At 40.6% G+C, this 15,967-nt stretch overlaps 1 protein-coding gene across 1 annotated transcript; it reads right to left on the reverse strand.

Moving 5' to 3' along the window:
* Positions 1-13,937: 13,937 nt before the first annotated feature.
* Positions 13,938-15,967, reverse strand: IL22 (interleukin 22). Its single transcript, XM_010561735.1, has 5 exons — positions 15,764-15,967; positions 14,928-14,993; positions 14,688-14,831; positions 14,405-14,470; positions 13,938-14,051 (listed from the first exon to the last, which is right to left on the reverse strand). Exons 1-5 carry the CDS (start codon positions 15,965-15,967, stop codon positions 13,938-13,940), a joined length of 594 nt encoding a protein of 197 aa, XP_010560037.1.

Raw genomic sequence — 15,967 nt, forward strand, 5'->3', positions numbered from 1 at the left:
GACCAACAAGGGGAGGAGAGCTTATAATTTTGGGAAGTGGAGATGATGGAGACCTGAGGCCCTATGTGTATTTTAGTGTGCATTTGAACTGTGGTCTGTACTTAAACTCTCTAAATTCTGTCAGGCTTGCCAGATGAGCTGCACCAAACTTCAGAGTACAAGGCAGGTGGACAGCAGATTAGCCACTTGCTCCTAGCTTGTTCCTAGAAGAGAGGATCTTGGGCAATAGCAAGAGTAGAGTCAGAATGCAAAACTGCCTTGGGTTCCCAAAGCGTGGTACTCCCTGGTTGGCAGTTTTCCTCTAAATGGAATAAATGGGTCATGTCGCCAGTCTGTAATGGCTTTTCACAAGAAAATCAATAATTTTCAACACCGCTGAAACTTCTGATGTTGCTGGAAAACCCTTGAGCCCACGAGTTTCATTTTGTCTGTTCTGTGAGCTCCTATCCCCATGCTTAGAGGGCTGTAGCAGTGACACTGTTGCGTTGGGCTCTAGAGACCTCCGCACATGAATCAGCTAACACCTTACTGAATTTGCTAACTTTTCAACTGAGTGGTGTAAAAGGGTAGAAATGGATGCAGATGCATGGTGACCATATTTTAAAATAAATAAATAAATAAAAAGGAAATAGGGCTTTCCTATCTTCCCTATCACAGAAGGATGGTGGGTACCATTTACTATCCAATCCTGTAAAATCAGTTACACTTCCACCTTTTTTGATATGCTGGCTTAATTACTAATCAGAGAATAGCCAATATTCTTGAACTTTCTTATCTGTTACTCGTTCAGAACAAAGATGGTCTTTTCTTTTGGGGTCTCCTGTAGCACTTTGTACACTGGATTTTAGTGCCACTTTGGCACTCAGACATAATTATGGTATAAATAATACAGAATACCAACGAACTGGTATTTTTCAGTATTTTAAAGTTATATGAAGCAGAGGAAGAAATTAATTCAGGAACTCCAGCCCTTTTAGTCATGAAGACAGAAAAGATCTGCAAAGGTTTGTATGGGCAGTGTTACTGATATCCAGAGCCAGTCTGAGGACAGCAACAAAACACACCACCAAGCATGTTGACTTCCAGACCTAGGCTGGGAATGACAGGAATTCAAGGAGCTTGCCCCATAGAAAATGGGCTGTCTGCATACAGAAAATTTTAAATGTACAGTATCAGCGAATACTTAAGGAACAATACAATACTGATTACACATGTGAAGTTCATGTGTTAAATTAATACAAAATGTGTAAAGTTTATGATCATGAGAATGAAAGAGAAAGAAAATAGCTAAGAAGAATAAGAAAAACTAACAGAGTAGCCAACTTATTAGAGAAGAAAATCTTGCCTGATTTACCCTGGCTAGGGACTAAGTTTCAAAGAAGGCTCTGTGTGGCCCGTGCCCTAGATGAGTCCATGAGACCACCAGTCTGGAGAAGATGATAGTTTCTTCACCATCTTATTGTGAACCATGGAATTGTCTTGTTCTATATGAGTTCAGTAGATATTAATATTATACTCTCTTGATAGATGTAGAACGAACAGATATATCTACTACTGCTGCGAAGTTCCGTTAGTCTATTTAAGGTAACAATCATATCTAGTGGGTTTTTTGCAGCTTAATTGGCTTTCTCATCTCCATCCATAAAAAGCCTCATCTAGTTTCTTAATTCTGAATCTTCTCTCCTTTCACGTTTTCTGTTTATTTTATTTCCTGTTAGTATAACTAGAACTAAATTAGTCGTGCACTTCCTATAAATGTTAGTCATATTTGCTTAGCTGCTGCTAATGTTATGCTGTCTCTTAAGACGATTCTCTACTATTTCTTTTTTTCCCTTATCCTGTTTAATTCACTTTGGTCTTCTGAAAAAATAATAGGTCTACATGAAGAACTGCAGTATTTGTGCTCAGAAATGTGATTTGATGAGTAACAATGAAGTCTAGTGAGGTTTTCCAAAAAATGATGGTGACAATACTACTGTAGGACATAAAAAATTGAGATACCCTAGTGCCTCCATTGAAGAGAAAAGTTTGGAGTGGAGCAACTCCTAGCATCCAAAATGGATTCTGCAATTTTCTGAACATGGTTGTAATGAACATAGGCACATAGGTAAGCACAAAATACCCACCAGTGCTTAAACACTGTTTCTTGTAACTTTCTATTATTATAATAGGAACCTTTGGAGCTGCTGTAGATTTTGTACAATTACCGAACAATTATTAGCCAGTTTTTCAGACATGGGTACTTAAATTACCCATGCAAACTCAGCACATAGGCACCCGACAATTCACTGCCATCAGCTTCAATAGTCATAAAAGGCAGGGGAATAGAATGGCATGAACAGATGGTACTAGCAGCTCCTGCTTGAATATTGTACATACACTGCTCTGGTTAGGAAAAAAACCCTACATAACTGAAATTGGGACAGTGTCAAGAAGGCTAAAAACATTGGATGCCTAGGACTGGATGTCAGTCGGGTGCCTTTCTCATCCCTAAACACGAAATCACTACACTTATTCCCATGACACACCCACACTACATGTTGCCTGTCTGGGTGCACCTCGACTGCCTTTGCTGATGAACAACAAAGGCTGAGGTTGGAAGGGATCTCTGGATGTCACCTTGTCCAACCCTTCTGCTCAAGCACGGCCACTTAGACCCAGTTGCCCAGGGCTGTGCCCAGTTGGGTTTTGAATATCTCCAAAAATGGGATTCCACAACCTCTCTGGGCAACCTGTGCCAATGTTTGGTCACCCTCACCGTAAAAAACTGTCTTATTGTGTTCAGATGGAATTTCATGCATTTTAATTTGTGCCTATTGCCTCTTGTCCTGCCACTGGGCACCACCGAGAGGAGCCTGGCTCTCTTCTTTATCCCCACTCCCCTTCCTTCAGGTATTTATACACATTGATAAGATCTCCCTGACCTGTCTCTTCTCCAGGCGGAACAGTCCCAACTCTCGCTGCCTTTCGTCAGATGAAAGATGCTCCAGTCCCTTAATTAGCTCCATGGTCCTCCACCACCAGGGCTATATATCCACCACACCCAGAATTCTTTCACTCTATGCCTTAGACAAACTTCATAAAAATGTTAAGGCATTAAGTAAAGCAGAAATCAGACTCAAACCTAGATGAACAAGACAAACCAACCAAAAAAAACCAAAAAAACCCCAAACCAAACCCAATTACATTTCCTCTGGGCATTTGCATCTCTTTGCACTTTATGAGTAACATCTTTTGAATAAGCCTCAAATGTGAATTGCTATAAAACATACAGTCAGTCTGCTCTCATCTTCAAGAAACGACACAGACTGGTTCCAGTGGTGGATCTCCCTGTGCTACTGTCCTGGTTCTGTGTTTCACTTTGGTGACAGATGGCCGACAATTGTCTGTCAAGCTGGTTTTACTACAGCCATCTGATAGGAAGGTCTCAGCACATTCAGTCTTTTCAGAGATTACAGAGTATATTCAGGGTCCAGTTTGAAACCACCAAGGTACTAAAAGTAAAATTTTGCCTCTGTGCACAGAAAACAGACAACAGTTTAAGTTTTCAAAGCAGTTGTAATTTTTATGGCCAACAATTAGCTGCTTTGAAAGAATGCTCAGCACTCCCTGAATATCTCAAGATGCCTTTCAAGTGTCTCCAGCTGTGTAATTAAAAATCAGTAATCACTTCATGACTAGACAAGGATCTGAATTTGACATAAAACTGTTATGCATACAGCCTTTACTAGTCACATTCTTGTAGTCTTGTATTTGAGAAAAAAGATTATGAAAGAAAGAGATATGAAAAACTGTTTGAGCATGTTCACATTGTTCCCATCAACCAGTCAAGCAATCTCACTTAACGACAGTGATTCAGTCTCCAAACTCTTTAGAAAACGTTCGTCTGCTACCACCAAACTCACACCAGGAAACCCCTGTACAGCAATATTATTGCAAAGCGTACAGATGTGCTCGGCAATAACAGACAGCTCAGCTTGCCCACGTAAGCAAGCGGCTATTCCAAACTCTTCATTTTCTCTTACGACATAGAAGACTGTTCAAGAGTCTGTGACCTGCTTTTTCTTGTAATTTCATCATGAGTTTATAAAAAGGTTGTACTAAAGTTATGGAAAAAAAAAAAAAGGCAAAAAAAGCAAACTGGATGGAAACCTGGGCCTGGTTCTGGGGGCAGAGGATGCCCACAGCTGCTAGGCGGGTAGAAGTGGGTCAGTTTGCACGGAACCACTCTTATACAGAAAAGTTTCTCTCTCCTTCTACCTTTGTGCACCATTTTCCAGTTTTCTCTCTCCCCCTGATTTTTTTTACCCTTCTTGCTTGCTTCTCTTTTCAAAAGTAATTTTTAAAGGTTTTTCCCCTCTGTTGCCTCAACCCAGGACATCCCTCAGCATCTTGGCAATGCCAACACAGGGTGCCCCTATAGCACTATGAGTAATGTCAACTGGGAGCTGGGCTAGAAGACTGTGAAGCTGCAGAAACTACAGCCTCCATCCTGGAAATGTTTCCTGGTGTTGGAAAAAAACATTATTTAAGACATGAATTGAGCAGACTGTTCAGAGGCGGCTGTATCCTGTGAGAAACAAATTTTGAAATGTAATTTAAAATAGTAATGAAATAGAATTTCTGGACAATATTCAGAAACTACAATAATAAGTTAGGACATACAGGGGTATAAGAAACCTAACCAGATGCTGGTGAAAAATACTGGCGTGGTATCTTTCAGCTGGCATGGCCATGTTAATGGCATGCAGCAAAACAAACTATATTAAGAAAAATCATTATAGTTGATCTTTACTGGCAAGAACAGTCTTTCATTTAAAAAACAAACAAACAAACAAACAAACAAACAAAAAGCCAAAACCGTGCAGGAAATGTTTGTTTGCAGTGTAGTTCCATAGTCGGACTGCCTGCCGCAGAAGGGCTGTGACCTTGATTCTCCAATGGTAGCACCAGAGAATAAAAGCAAGGGAAGCAACAGTGCAGTAGCCAAGGAGATGATGTTCCAGAGCGTTTTTCCGTTGGAGGTGCCATTCTCCCTCTGGTGAACTTAAACCTATTGGTAATAAAGGTGCTTCCCTCAGCTACATTTCCCTTGGAAGTAGTCCTCAAGCCCTGAGAAGTCTGTGACCTTCAGTCAGAGATTGGGGCCATGGTGCCATCTCCCCACCTTTTGTTCAACAACCCCTTTGTGTCTCTGGACTTCGCTTCCCACTGTGTACCTGCCGCCTTTATGAAGTGGTGCTTTCAATGAATCTCACCAGTAGCGTCATGTTTTGTGGAAAATTTACTTATTTAATTATCAGATATGATCCCATCTGGCACTTTTTTGCTAGAGAAGATACAGGAGCCGAATAATAAATTACCCATGAGAGGTTCATTTTCCAAAGCATGTGAAATCCTGTGACACAAGCCACATAAATGAGCACTAAAGTACCTGAGGGTGGAGTAAAATCTGGGTTTCTTGTTGGCAGTATTTAAGACAAAAAGATTGCATTGTAAAGACTCCTAAAAGTTATATAAAAATAAAGTATCACAAAATATAAGTAGCACTTACAGAGAAAGAACAGATGCCACATGTCAAAATATGCATTGAGATTTTCACTTCAGATCAGGGAAATTTTGAGAGTTTTTTCCAATTAAAACAATGGGGAAACTTTGTGTTACCATCTAAAAGATAGCATTGCTTATTGCAATTAACATAATTAAATCTTATTCAGCAGATATTAATGGCGATGGTGATTGTTAGTTCTAGAAATGAAGGAGATAATAATGAAGTTCACATTTCCTGTATTATTTGTAATTTATTTTAGAAACTAGGAAGAAGTAAAATACTGGTTATATTTACCTTTGGATAGCTTGCTTGAACGACGTTTCATTCTTTAGCCTATTTTTAGGCTTTACTCTTCACTTAGTCTGTAGCACAATACATAAAAACATGCACAATGTTTTCAATTATGGAAGAGATATTTTAACTAACACCTTCTTTAAGAACTTCTTAAACAAATCAGAAATATTCCATCTCTTAATACCTGTAGATTTAGTAAAGTTTTTAAGGAATCCTTATGTGCAAAATTACAGTTAGAGACCTGAGCATTGACTTCACAAACTCCCATACATCCGATTAATGTTGTAACTGTGACAAAAGTTTAAATCATCTAATATGCTTGTAGGAGTGAAATGAATTAGAAAGTTCTTGATGCTCTCCATATGAAAATAGCTACTTTTCATTTTTTAAAATATAGACCCATGGTTTCCGGTGAACAATGAATGAAAACTTTTTTTTTTTTTTTTTTTTTTTAATTTAGTACCTGTACTGGGCTTTCCAGTTTTTGAGTTTCCAGGAGAAAATCAACACTTATGTAGAAAAGCAGCAAAAGCATTAATTTCTACACACAACCCATTTTCTGCCAGCGGGGAAAAAAAAATTCCAATGCAAAAAGGCTTCCAGCCCTAATCAAAGCTTCAGAGCTACCATGTGATATAAAAAAAGGAAAAAAAAAAATTCCTTTGCAATCATTATTCTGATTATTTGTATTTGTTACATAAGCAGAAAGAGGTTAAATTTATATCCCTTTGTATGGGCTGGGGAAATCACATGGCAGCCTTGATTTTAATTACTTTTTTCCCATTTCTAATAAAAAATTTCAGTACTTGTACCCATTTGGGAAGAAGCTTTTATCAGTCTTACTGCAAACTTTAGTGGATTTTGACGCAATCCCAGACACCAAATAAGCTCTTCAGGGGTTGTAAAATGTTTCCTCACATTTCCAGGTTTAGATTAGATTATTTGAAAGCAAATTCTTCCACATGAGAATTCCTTTCCTTGGGAAGGAGCATTTTTTCTAGCAGATTTCCCTTCATTCAGCTTAGCAGTTCTGTAAAAATCAGAAGATTTATTGCTCTGATATTCAGCCAACCTGTTTCAAAACTTGCAGGTAAGCCCTGAAAAGTATCCCGGGTCTGAAATGTTTGACCAAACCTCTGAACATACTGAGGTTTATTTTTACTAAGCTGTCACTTCTGAAAAACAAACATTTTATTTTATAAAAATTCATATACATTCATATACACCTGTAACGACACAGCAAAGATCAGGCGATAATTTATCAATATGCAACCTCTCTCTTGTCTCGGTTCTGATAATGAGGTTACAGCATAAACCTAATCCTCCCAGCCAAAACTTCACACTGCAGCTCTAAGAAATTCTCTGTTTTACTTTTCAGAAGTGTAGAAAAGATGAGTTGCTCCCTTCTTCCTATTTTCAGAGAAACCTCACATGTTCATCTCACCTAAAACACATTCTTTATTCATTTCCAATGTCACTGCGTTACCAACATAAACTGAAGTTCATAACTGCAAGTAGTGTAAAAAGTACCAATGGAAAACTGTTAAGAAATGAAAAAGGAAATCTAAATTTACATTCTTACTGCCAAAAGGTTTCCAGAGTAAAATGGCACAGACGAAGCTGCTTGTTTCTGGTTCTTTCTCTTCCCAGTAGCTTGACCCATGAGCCACATAACACCCTGAAGTCCACACCTGGGATTGGTCCCGCCCGACCATAGACCACTGGAGGTGGATGTCTGAGCCTGTCCTCATCCCCCGGGGCTGATGGAGGGGACTGGACCCTCAGGGGACACATCTCTTCATCCACCTACCATCCTCGCTGCCGACGGAGTGAGGGACGGGCTCTGCGGGGGCCCGTGAGCAGCACCTCGGGCTTTGCTAGCTAGTTTTCTGGAGCCAAAGCTAGGGCAGATGATTCATACAAGGTTATTATCAAAACGAGGAGAAACTTGTGGTGTTTTACCAATTAGCAGGATCAGAGTCCTGGTCACGGATTTGTTTTGTGTTCCCAGTTGCTGCCCACAAGTCCTTGTCATGTAATAATTGGATTATTGGCAGATTAAAAATGAGAGTGTGACGTCAAGGTTGAGCAGCTCCCTGTTTTGGAGGCTTCAACCTCACGTGTCAAGTTAAACCAGACATTTCATGTGCAAGCAACTGTCTCACGTTTTCTGAGACACACATGGGTCCCGTCAAACCAAGACGCTTTCCTAAACTTAATGGAACCTCTGTTACATACAGGAGCAATGATCACCGTGTTGAAGTTGACGTGTTAATGCCTACAAAATAATCATATTGTTTGCCAAATGCTGTGCTTGACAAACAAGTATTCTCCATTTTTGAGTTAACAGAGTAAAAACGAGCATCAGAGTTGATAATCCCTAAATCTGGGATTATCTACCTAAAACTCAGTTATCCAATTTTTTTGGTGATAAAATATGAAAAAAGGAGTGAGAATCTGAATTTTCTTATCCTATTCAAGACTAGCAGCAGTCACATTATAAAGGATAACTACTAGAGGTGAAAGGTTGGTCAAACCAGAAACTTTAGAGACATGTTTGATAAGACGTATTAACCTAAGACAAAGCCTGGATAGTTTTAGACAAACAAAAAAAAAAGGTCGCTGCAATGACAAGCAGTGTCTAATCTTTATTTTGGAACCTTTGCTGCCCAAATAAGTGTTAATGCATTGGACTTTCTGGAACAAGCCTTTCATCAGAGCAGTCCAATTCATCACTTCCATCAACGTCTGTGTTGAAATCTTTCATCTTTTCTTTGTAATATAATTAACTTGATATATGCACAAGCTACAAGCCTGATTTTACACACTTTGAAGTCAATAGTTTTCTTTCTATCTTCTGTGGAGTAGCACCAGGTACATGATGAGCTAATCCATTGGGGAGCTCTTACATGTCAAGGCTTAATGTAAAAGACAAATCAGAAAATCAATCTTCACTACTGCATAGCTTTTAGACTTTACCACAGATACCTGATTGCCCCATTCCTTTCACAGTTTAATGAACATCATCACCACTCCTTAAATGTGCTGCAGGAGTCAGAAGCCACCCTCTTTGGGAAAACTATAGGACAAAACAAACTTTAAATCAGTGCAATTTTGCAGTTTTTTTAAAACCATATCATTTTGCATTCAGTCATTTGAAACTAGGGCTACAATTTCCATTGAAGAACCTTACTGGTTCTTGCAGAAACAACCATACAACAGTGTCAAGTCAGATAGTCAACTACACTTTCTTCAGTCTGTTTTTTCAAAATACTTCAATTCCTGTTGCCCTGGGCAAAACAGAAAATGTTTTTAGTTTAGAAGAATTGCCCTTTCTCTTTATTCAATCCTAGAGAAGAAAAATGGCCTGATCTTGGAAATATTTAATGCTGTGCCTTAGTCTTTCATACTCAAAAAATGTTTACATTTGGGTCTCATGAATTAGTTTGCTGAAGATAAATGGACAGTTCTTCCCAAAATATTTTTTTTTTCATTTCTCCTTAGAGGAGGAAAAATGTAGGAATATCTTCTTTTCTAAACCACTCATCAGTGAATTCCAGATTAAATTATAGCAATTTATATCTGTGAATTTGGCCAGGGATTTGGAATGTAAAGGTTAAACAGAGTGACTTCCTAGACTTCAGAAGAAATCTTTTCACTTACATAGTTGTTTAACACTTTTGCTAGTGGTGAAATTCGTACAGTTCATCTGATAAGGTCTGCAGCTGCGTGTTAACCAAGAAAAAGGAGTTACAAATGGGTATGTGTTAAGAAGCATGTGTAGCCCCAGAAATGCCATCAGCCTTAGCGAAATTTGTATTTTGTAACTTACCTCATGCAAATAAGACTTCCTAACAAATTCTTGAACAGCACAGGATCCTGGTCTGGATCCCCTGAGAAGCTGCATTACTTTCCATCCTAAATATGTTATTTTCTGTAACATATCATTGGGTAGTGGCCTGCCAAAAATACCCTGGATCCCACAGAACTATATTGTAGGTTTTGCTTCTTCCCATGGTCATTACCTTCTTCCTGGCAGCATCATTCATAAGCCTGAGATTGACTGTAATGTCTCTGCCAATCCTGCTTCACATTAGCAGGCCAGTTCTGCTCCAGATTACATCAATTTTACAAACATCCATTGGGTACTGATGATGGCTGTGACTGAAAAGCTTATCAGGCATTTATTGTCGTTCAATGCAATCCATACCTTCCTCCAAGCAGCTACTTTGTTTAGCTAATTGTGCTTTAGAGCACAGGCTGACATAATCACATGCCACTGGTTTACCATCAGGATAGCTTCAGCTCTTTGCATTGCCTAGAATATACTTCCAGCAGCAAATTGGAAATATCAACCCTCTATTATTCTAGGTCACTTAAGGAGTATATATTCAGACATTGAATAGGTAAATCTCACAACTGAGTAACACTCTATGCAATGTATTTAAGAGGCATTTCTTAAACTGTCACCAATACTTACTCAGCAGGATGTGGAAACTTCTATTCATGCTTTGGGTTCGTCTCTCTTCACAATATGAAGTTTCAGAGGTAGTTTAAATGCTTTATAATTACCTATGTAGCAAAAAAGTGCCTATTCTGGTCACCTAATGTAAGCGAAGGGGAGGAAGAGCCAACGAAAAGCAAATTTGGCAGTAGGTGGTTCTGTCAATTTTTGCTCGGGAAGAGGTCCTCCAGCCTCTACACTGGAGGTATCCTCGATGAAGGATGTGGAGCGGGTGCCTTCCCTAATGGCACGAGGTCAAGGACCTCTGGGAATTACAAATAGTCCATGACTTGGAGGCGGGGTGAGGAAAGGAAAATAGGGCAACGGAAATAAGAATTGCGTGAACAACGGAGTTTCTCTTTGGTGACCCAACCGAAAAATTAAACCAAAAAAAAATCATTTTGGGTGAGCCCAAAGCACTTCTCCAGCTCAAAATGAAACAGCTCATTTTGCTTTCAAATCTGTTTTCAACCTTTGAAAGAAAATGTACATAAAATTCTAAACCAAACTATTTTGAAGCATAAAACTGAAATATTTTATTTAGAAAAAGTCAGAATGAAACATTTCAGCATGATTTTCCTTTTCTGAGCCGTAACTATTGACTGAATTGAAACCCAGCTTGCCCCACTGAAACTACATCTTTATTTTCTTTTGGTCAGTAATTGTTTGTCCCAGACATTTCCCCTGGTTGTAAGGGAAATCTCCTCCAACTTCTACTTCCTTTGTCTGTTCAAAACTGATCATCACCCACCATCCTTCACACACCCACAAGTCACATGTGCCCTGCAAGAAAACCTATGAAGGAAATTCTGCAAAATTTGCTGTGTGTCATTTCCAGGGCTCCAGCTCGTGAGGTTTCCATGGTAGAGTCTTCCAGCTGGTGGTTTTCAGGGTTGGAGAAGTTGATAAATAGTTGACTTTGGTTTTACACTTCTGTGGACAAATGGGTTCTCAGCTGGGTTTAGCCCCAGTGTGGAAAGCCTGAGAGATTGATTTGACATTTCTGGGTAGGGCAGCTCAACGAGGACAATGTGGAAGAGGCCTAAAGGAAGTAGAAGAAGGAAATAAGTTAATTATCCATTTGTGAAGAGATTATATCAAGGAGGAACAGCATGTGTGGTTCATGGTCTAGTCTCTATTTATAATCAAGGAAGAAAACAGGTACTTTTGGGGCAAAGACGTATTACTCTGTCCAAAGGCACAGTCTTTATAAACCTCTAATGTAGATGAGATGAATGACACCAGGGTAATTCTTATTACCCTCCACTGACTGTAAAGGGAGCCAGGTGTAGCTTGGGGATAGACTGTGTCTGTCAAAGGTCAGTGAGATCAACTCCCCATTTGGTGCTTAACTTCCCTCCCTTTGCTGTCAGCTGCTGCAAGTTTGAGTGATAAGGGAAAGGATATTGGCCAACAGCTCTTGACAACATCCTTGCTTATCCCACAAGAAAGAAAATAAATATCCTACTGAATATAGCAAAAGGTTAAATCGCTAACACTGTAGCATGGTACCAAATCCTGGCTGGCTGTCACTGTTGGGTCACTTCTGCCTTGACTGTAAACAGGCATGTAATTCATATGTTGTGGGATGCAAATGAGAGTGCGGAGCAAAGTAAGCCATGTTGATTGCATCTAGTTTGACAGGTAACAGGCATCCATCACCCAGATGGATCGTATGCCAGTCTAGTATGTGAGTTCCCACAAGAAAGTTATAATTTCAGTTCACATAAACCTTGTTCAAAGTAGGTATGGATGGATGCTTTTATCTCGAAATTGTTTCAGGAGCAACATGGGATAGTTTAATCCCACTTAAATGCCCTCTAACTTCAACAGCCAATGTAAGACATGTTGAGACTAACTATTTTTGGACTAATTTTAATTTCTCTTTGAATTTAGTTGATGAACCTGGCAAGGTAGATCAAGGTAGATCTCCTGCCAACGGTTTTCCTGTATTAGAGTATCTGTTCATGGGGTGTCTTCTAGGTATCCTTCCAGCAAGCATTTTTGCATGTATGTCCCTGATATGCTGTGTTTACAAAACTTCACCCTCCTCTTCTGCACTGCCACCCTGAGTCCTCTATTTGAGGATATTCATGGTGATTTTTTTTTCCCAGATGTGGACAGGATGCCTCTTACCCTGATGAATAAATGGTAAAGCCTTGTTCAAGAAGTTTTCACCAGTTGCTGACAATGTGCTCTTACATATTTCCTCTGACCTTCTCACTATTTGGATGCTTTTCACGTCTTTAACCTTGGTCCAGCCACCAATGTCCCTGGCTGCACTAAGAGCAACTCCTCTGTCTTTGCCTAAGGGACGTGGCTGAAGGACATGACAATGATGGATTAAACTGCTCTTCAGTGACTTGGGGTTTTTCTGTCTAGGAGCTTGTGTCGAAAGCAGGCACCAAGCACTTCTCTTCTGAAGTACTCTCAAATCCCTGATGCTGTAGAGCATTGTTTGTGCTCAGTGTGCCTATGGGGCAGTGCAAATGCAGTGCTCTGAGGTTTCAGTAGCAATTTCTGCCTGGCTGTTTGTGTCCATCTCATCTGATCCAGGGCAGGACAGTTTGGGACTTTTCACCAGCAGCTATTCAAGACGGGATCTTGTCTATGGGCATACTGAGGCAGAATCAATGAACCAAACCAATGACTCTCAGCAGTGATGTTATTTTTCCCACCACCCCCCACAAGAAAGGCTGACCCACATGCTCCCCTCTAAGCCCTGGCCTGTGATAAGTTGAAATTGCAGCCTTATGGTGAAGAAGCCTGTCCCCAAACCGAGATTCCATCCTTTCTAGATAGAAGAATACAGCCACTGGCCCAGCAGCCCCACAGGCACAGTATGTGTCATCTCCCTTATGTTTGAGTAAAAGAGACAAGCTCTGTAAATGGCAATATTTGAGCACCAAAATATTTATTGCAATAAATTAGAGAGTAAGCATTTATAAAACAATTCATCTGCATATAAATATCACACAGCAGTTTTAATTTCATAGTTCACTTAAAACCCTCTGGTACAGCTTCATAAATACATTTCCTTGGATATTTTTCAATTAATCTATATAAATAAAAGTGCTGTATAATTATTACCTTAAAATAAGTTACCATTAAATATGAATGACAAAAATATTTCTGAATTGGTCTGAAATACCAACTATTCAGGTAAAGGTCAGAAGGGGGCAACATATGCAAGAGAGATTTCCAAGTAAAAGGCTCAAAACGTACTGGCTACATATCACTGCCTACCTTGACCAAAGCTGATTCATAGGTGTCAAATCTCAGTATATAAAATACAGAAACAGTTGCTTTATTCCTATGGAGATGGGGAGGACAGGAGTATGCCTTTGAAAATAACTAATGCCCTGTGTTGAAATGGAGCTGCCAACACTGTCCTGGAGTTTTCATTTTCAAAGAAGGCAGCAATATGCATCCTGTCTGTGCCCACTTAGTTTGCTATTTTTGGCACAAGTGAAAAATATACTGCATGGGGGAGTGGGGGAGAGGGGTGCAGTTTCCATAATAGTTAATCAATTGGAGCATAGCAAGAGTTTTTTGGAGACACGTCTTCAAGCCTGATCTGAAATTCTTTCAGTTTTTCTTCTTGTTCCCTGCCTTCTTTGGGGCATCAGTACAGGCATTTTCTATGTAGTCAAACAGTAAATCCAGTTCTCCAATGGCTTTAGTCTTTCCATTCTCTCCCAACTAGAAAAGAGCAGAATGTAAGTTTTAGCATCTCGTTATTGCTCAGAAAATTGAAATTAGGCTTGTCGCAGAAACTGAATTGAGAACTTACTCCCCTTATTCTCTCAAGTAGTTCTATTAGAGTCATTATATCATAAGACATAAACCAGCTCATTCAAATCTAGTCTAGCATATAGTTTCCTTCAACTTGACTTCTGAAGGTTTAAATTACCATGTAATCCCCTCTTTAATGCCCCTGCAGGCTTCACCTCCTAAATAACCTCCAGAGTTCATTTCATAATTAGGTCAGCCTTAATCCAACTAAATGACTGGAGTTTGGAACTGCTCTTTTTAAGTGTTGGGGAAAAATTTACCTGTTTCAGTTTGCTCTTCATTTCTTCCACGTTCTTTTCAATGTGCTCTCTGTGTCCTGAGTATTTCTAAAAAAAGAAAACACCCAGACATAACATTGGCAGCTGTATGCAACAATGTGCTTTTTTTTTTTCACACCTTTCTATCAAACTCGAGTCTGATATCTTTGATCTGAGGTTTCCTTTCATATCATTGCCTTTTGCCACTGTTTGCAGCATTCTGAGATCCAGGAACAGCGACAAGAGTCACAGCTCAGAGAAGGGAAAGAAACCCAACACTACTCACACATCTGCTCAGCTCTGAGGTCAGGGACGCCAAGAACTGTGCCACCTCCTCAGTGTACGGGTACTGGTCCTTGGCCTTGGTGAGGAGGACATCTTTCACTACAATCTCCGCAATCCTCTTCATCACGTAGCAGTGGTTGTTTTCCTATGTATGCAAGGGAGAGGTCACGTTAAATCACAGTAAGAGACCAAGGAGTGTTGCAGAAGGATGCAAAGAGCAGCCTCCCGGTGTAAGGCTTACCTTGACGTTAACATAGAGCTGCTGCCCAATGAGCCTGTTGTCCGTGTCCTCGTCCAAGACCCTGGCCTGAGAAGAAAAAAAGGGAATGTCAGGTGGGGATGGGAACCCTACCTAAAAATTAATTATAAACCCTAAGGTTTTCATCAATAATAGTGCTGGTGAAACAAGGGGATGGACGCTATAGACAGTGTGTTACAGATCGATAAGTTGGACATTGTGTCTGTTTCTCCCCTTAACTGGGTGAGATTCAAGATCAGTATCACTGGAAAACAAATAAGCAGAAGTCTGAATTCCTGTCCCCCTCTTACACATCAGATGTCGTAGCGGTTACGATGACTAAACCAGATGCCGCAGGTGGCCGACCTCACGGTGGCCCGCAGCGCTGCTGGGAGGTGCAGCAGCACTCGATGGTGTAACTGGCAGCCCAGAAACCTGCCCGAGCAAAGAACCGTCAGATGCCTGAGGAGCTGCCTGGCTGTGGCTGAAGGACGAGCAGGCCCAGCTCCAAAAGGACCGGGCAAACAGAGAAATGTAAGCTCCTGTTTCGCATTGATCCAGTCCAGCAGCGGCTGCTGGAGAGAAGGAGCTGTGCTCTGCCGGGGGCTGCCGTTCCCGTGGGGAGCAGGAGGAGGAGAGGCAGCACCTTCCACCGGCTACACAACCAGCGGGCAACAGACCCGCTCCATGCACCCAAGCTCTGCCTTACTGCAAACGCACATTTTTTTTCTGGAGAAAGGCATGAGAAAAAGAGAGGAATGCCGAAGGCGAGAAGCCAGGGCTCTGGCAGACGAGGAGATCCTCAGATCCCGCCGTGAAGGACACGTAGGTTACCGTACCATTTTAGCCAAGGTGTAGGTGCGATTCCTGATGTAGGGCTGCTGGAAGTTGATTTTCCTGAGCCTGCAGGCATGATGGGTGCTAGAAGCCACCCCTGCCCCTTTCGGAGGCAGAGGGCTGGTGAGAAGAAGAGGGAGACAGCAACAGCAGCAGAAGAAGACCCATCCTGAGAAGTTCTTGGTCAAGGTCAGCAACGAGGCCAT

Source organism: Haliaeetus leucocephalus, unplaced genomic scaffold (assembly GCF_000737465.1).
Source record: "Haliaeetus leucocephalus isolate CR32 unplaced genomic scaffold, Haliaeetus_leucocephalus-4.0 Scaffold151, whole genome shotgun sequence".
NCBI lineage: Eukaryota > Metazoa > Chordata > Aves > Accipitriformes > Accipitridae > Haliaeetus > Haliaeetus leucocephalus.

Excerpts from the sequence above, each read along its gene's own strand:
- IL22 (XM_010561735.1), bottom strand. The coding sequence starts at position 15,967 with ATGGCCTCGTTGCTGACCTTGACCAAGAACTTCTCAGGATGGGTCTTC. Across the intron at positions 14,994-15,763 it reads CCTACACCTTGGCTAAAATG|GCCAGGGTCTTGGACGAGGA; the intron begins GTACGGTAACCT and ends TTTTCTTCTCAG. Across the intron at positions 14,832-14,927 it reads AGCTCTATGTTAACGTCAAG|GAAAACAACCACTGCTACGT; the intron begins GTAAGCCTTACA and ends TTGCATACATAG.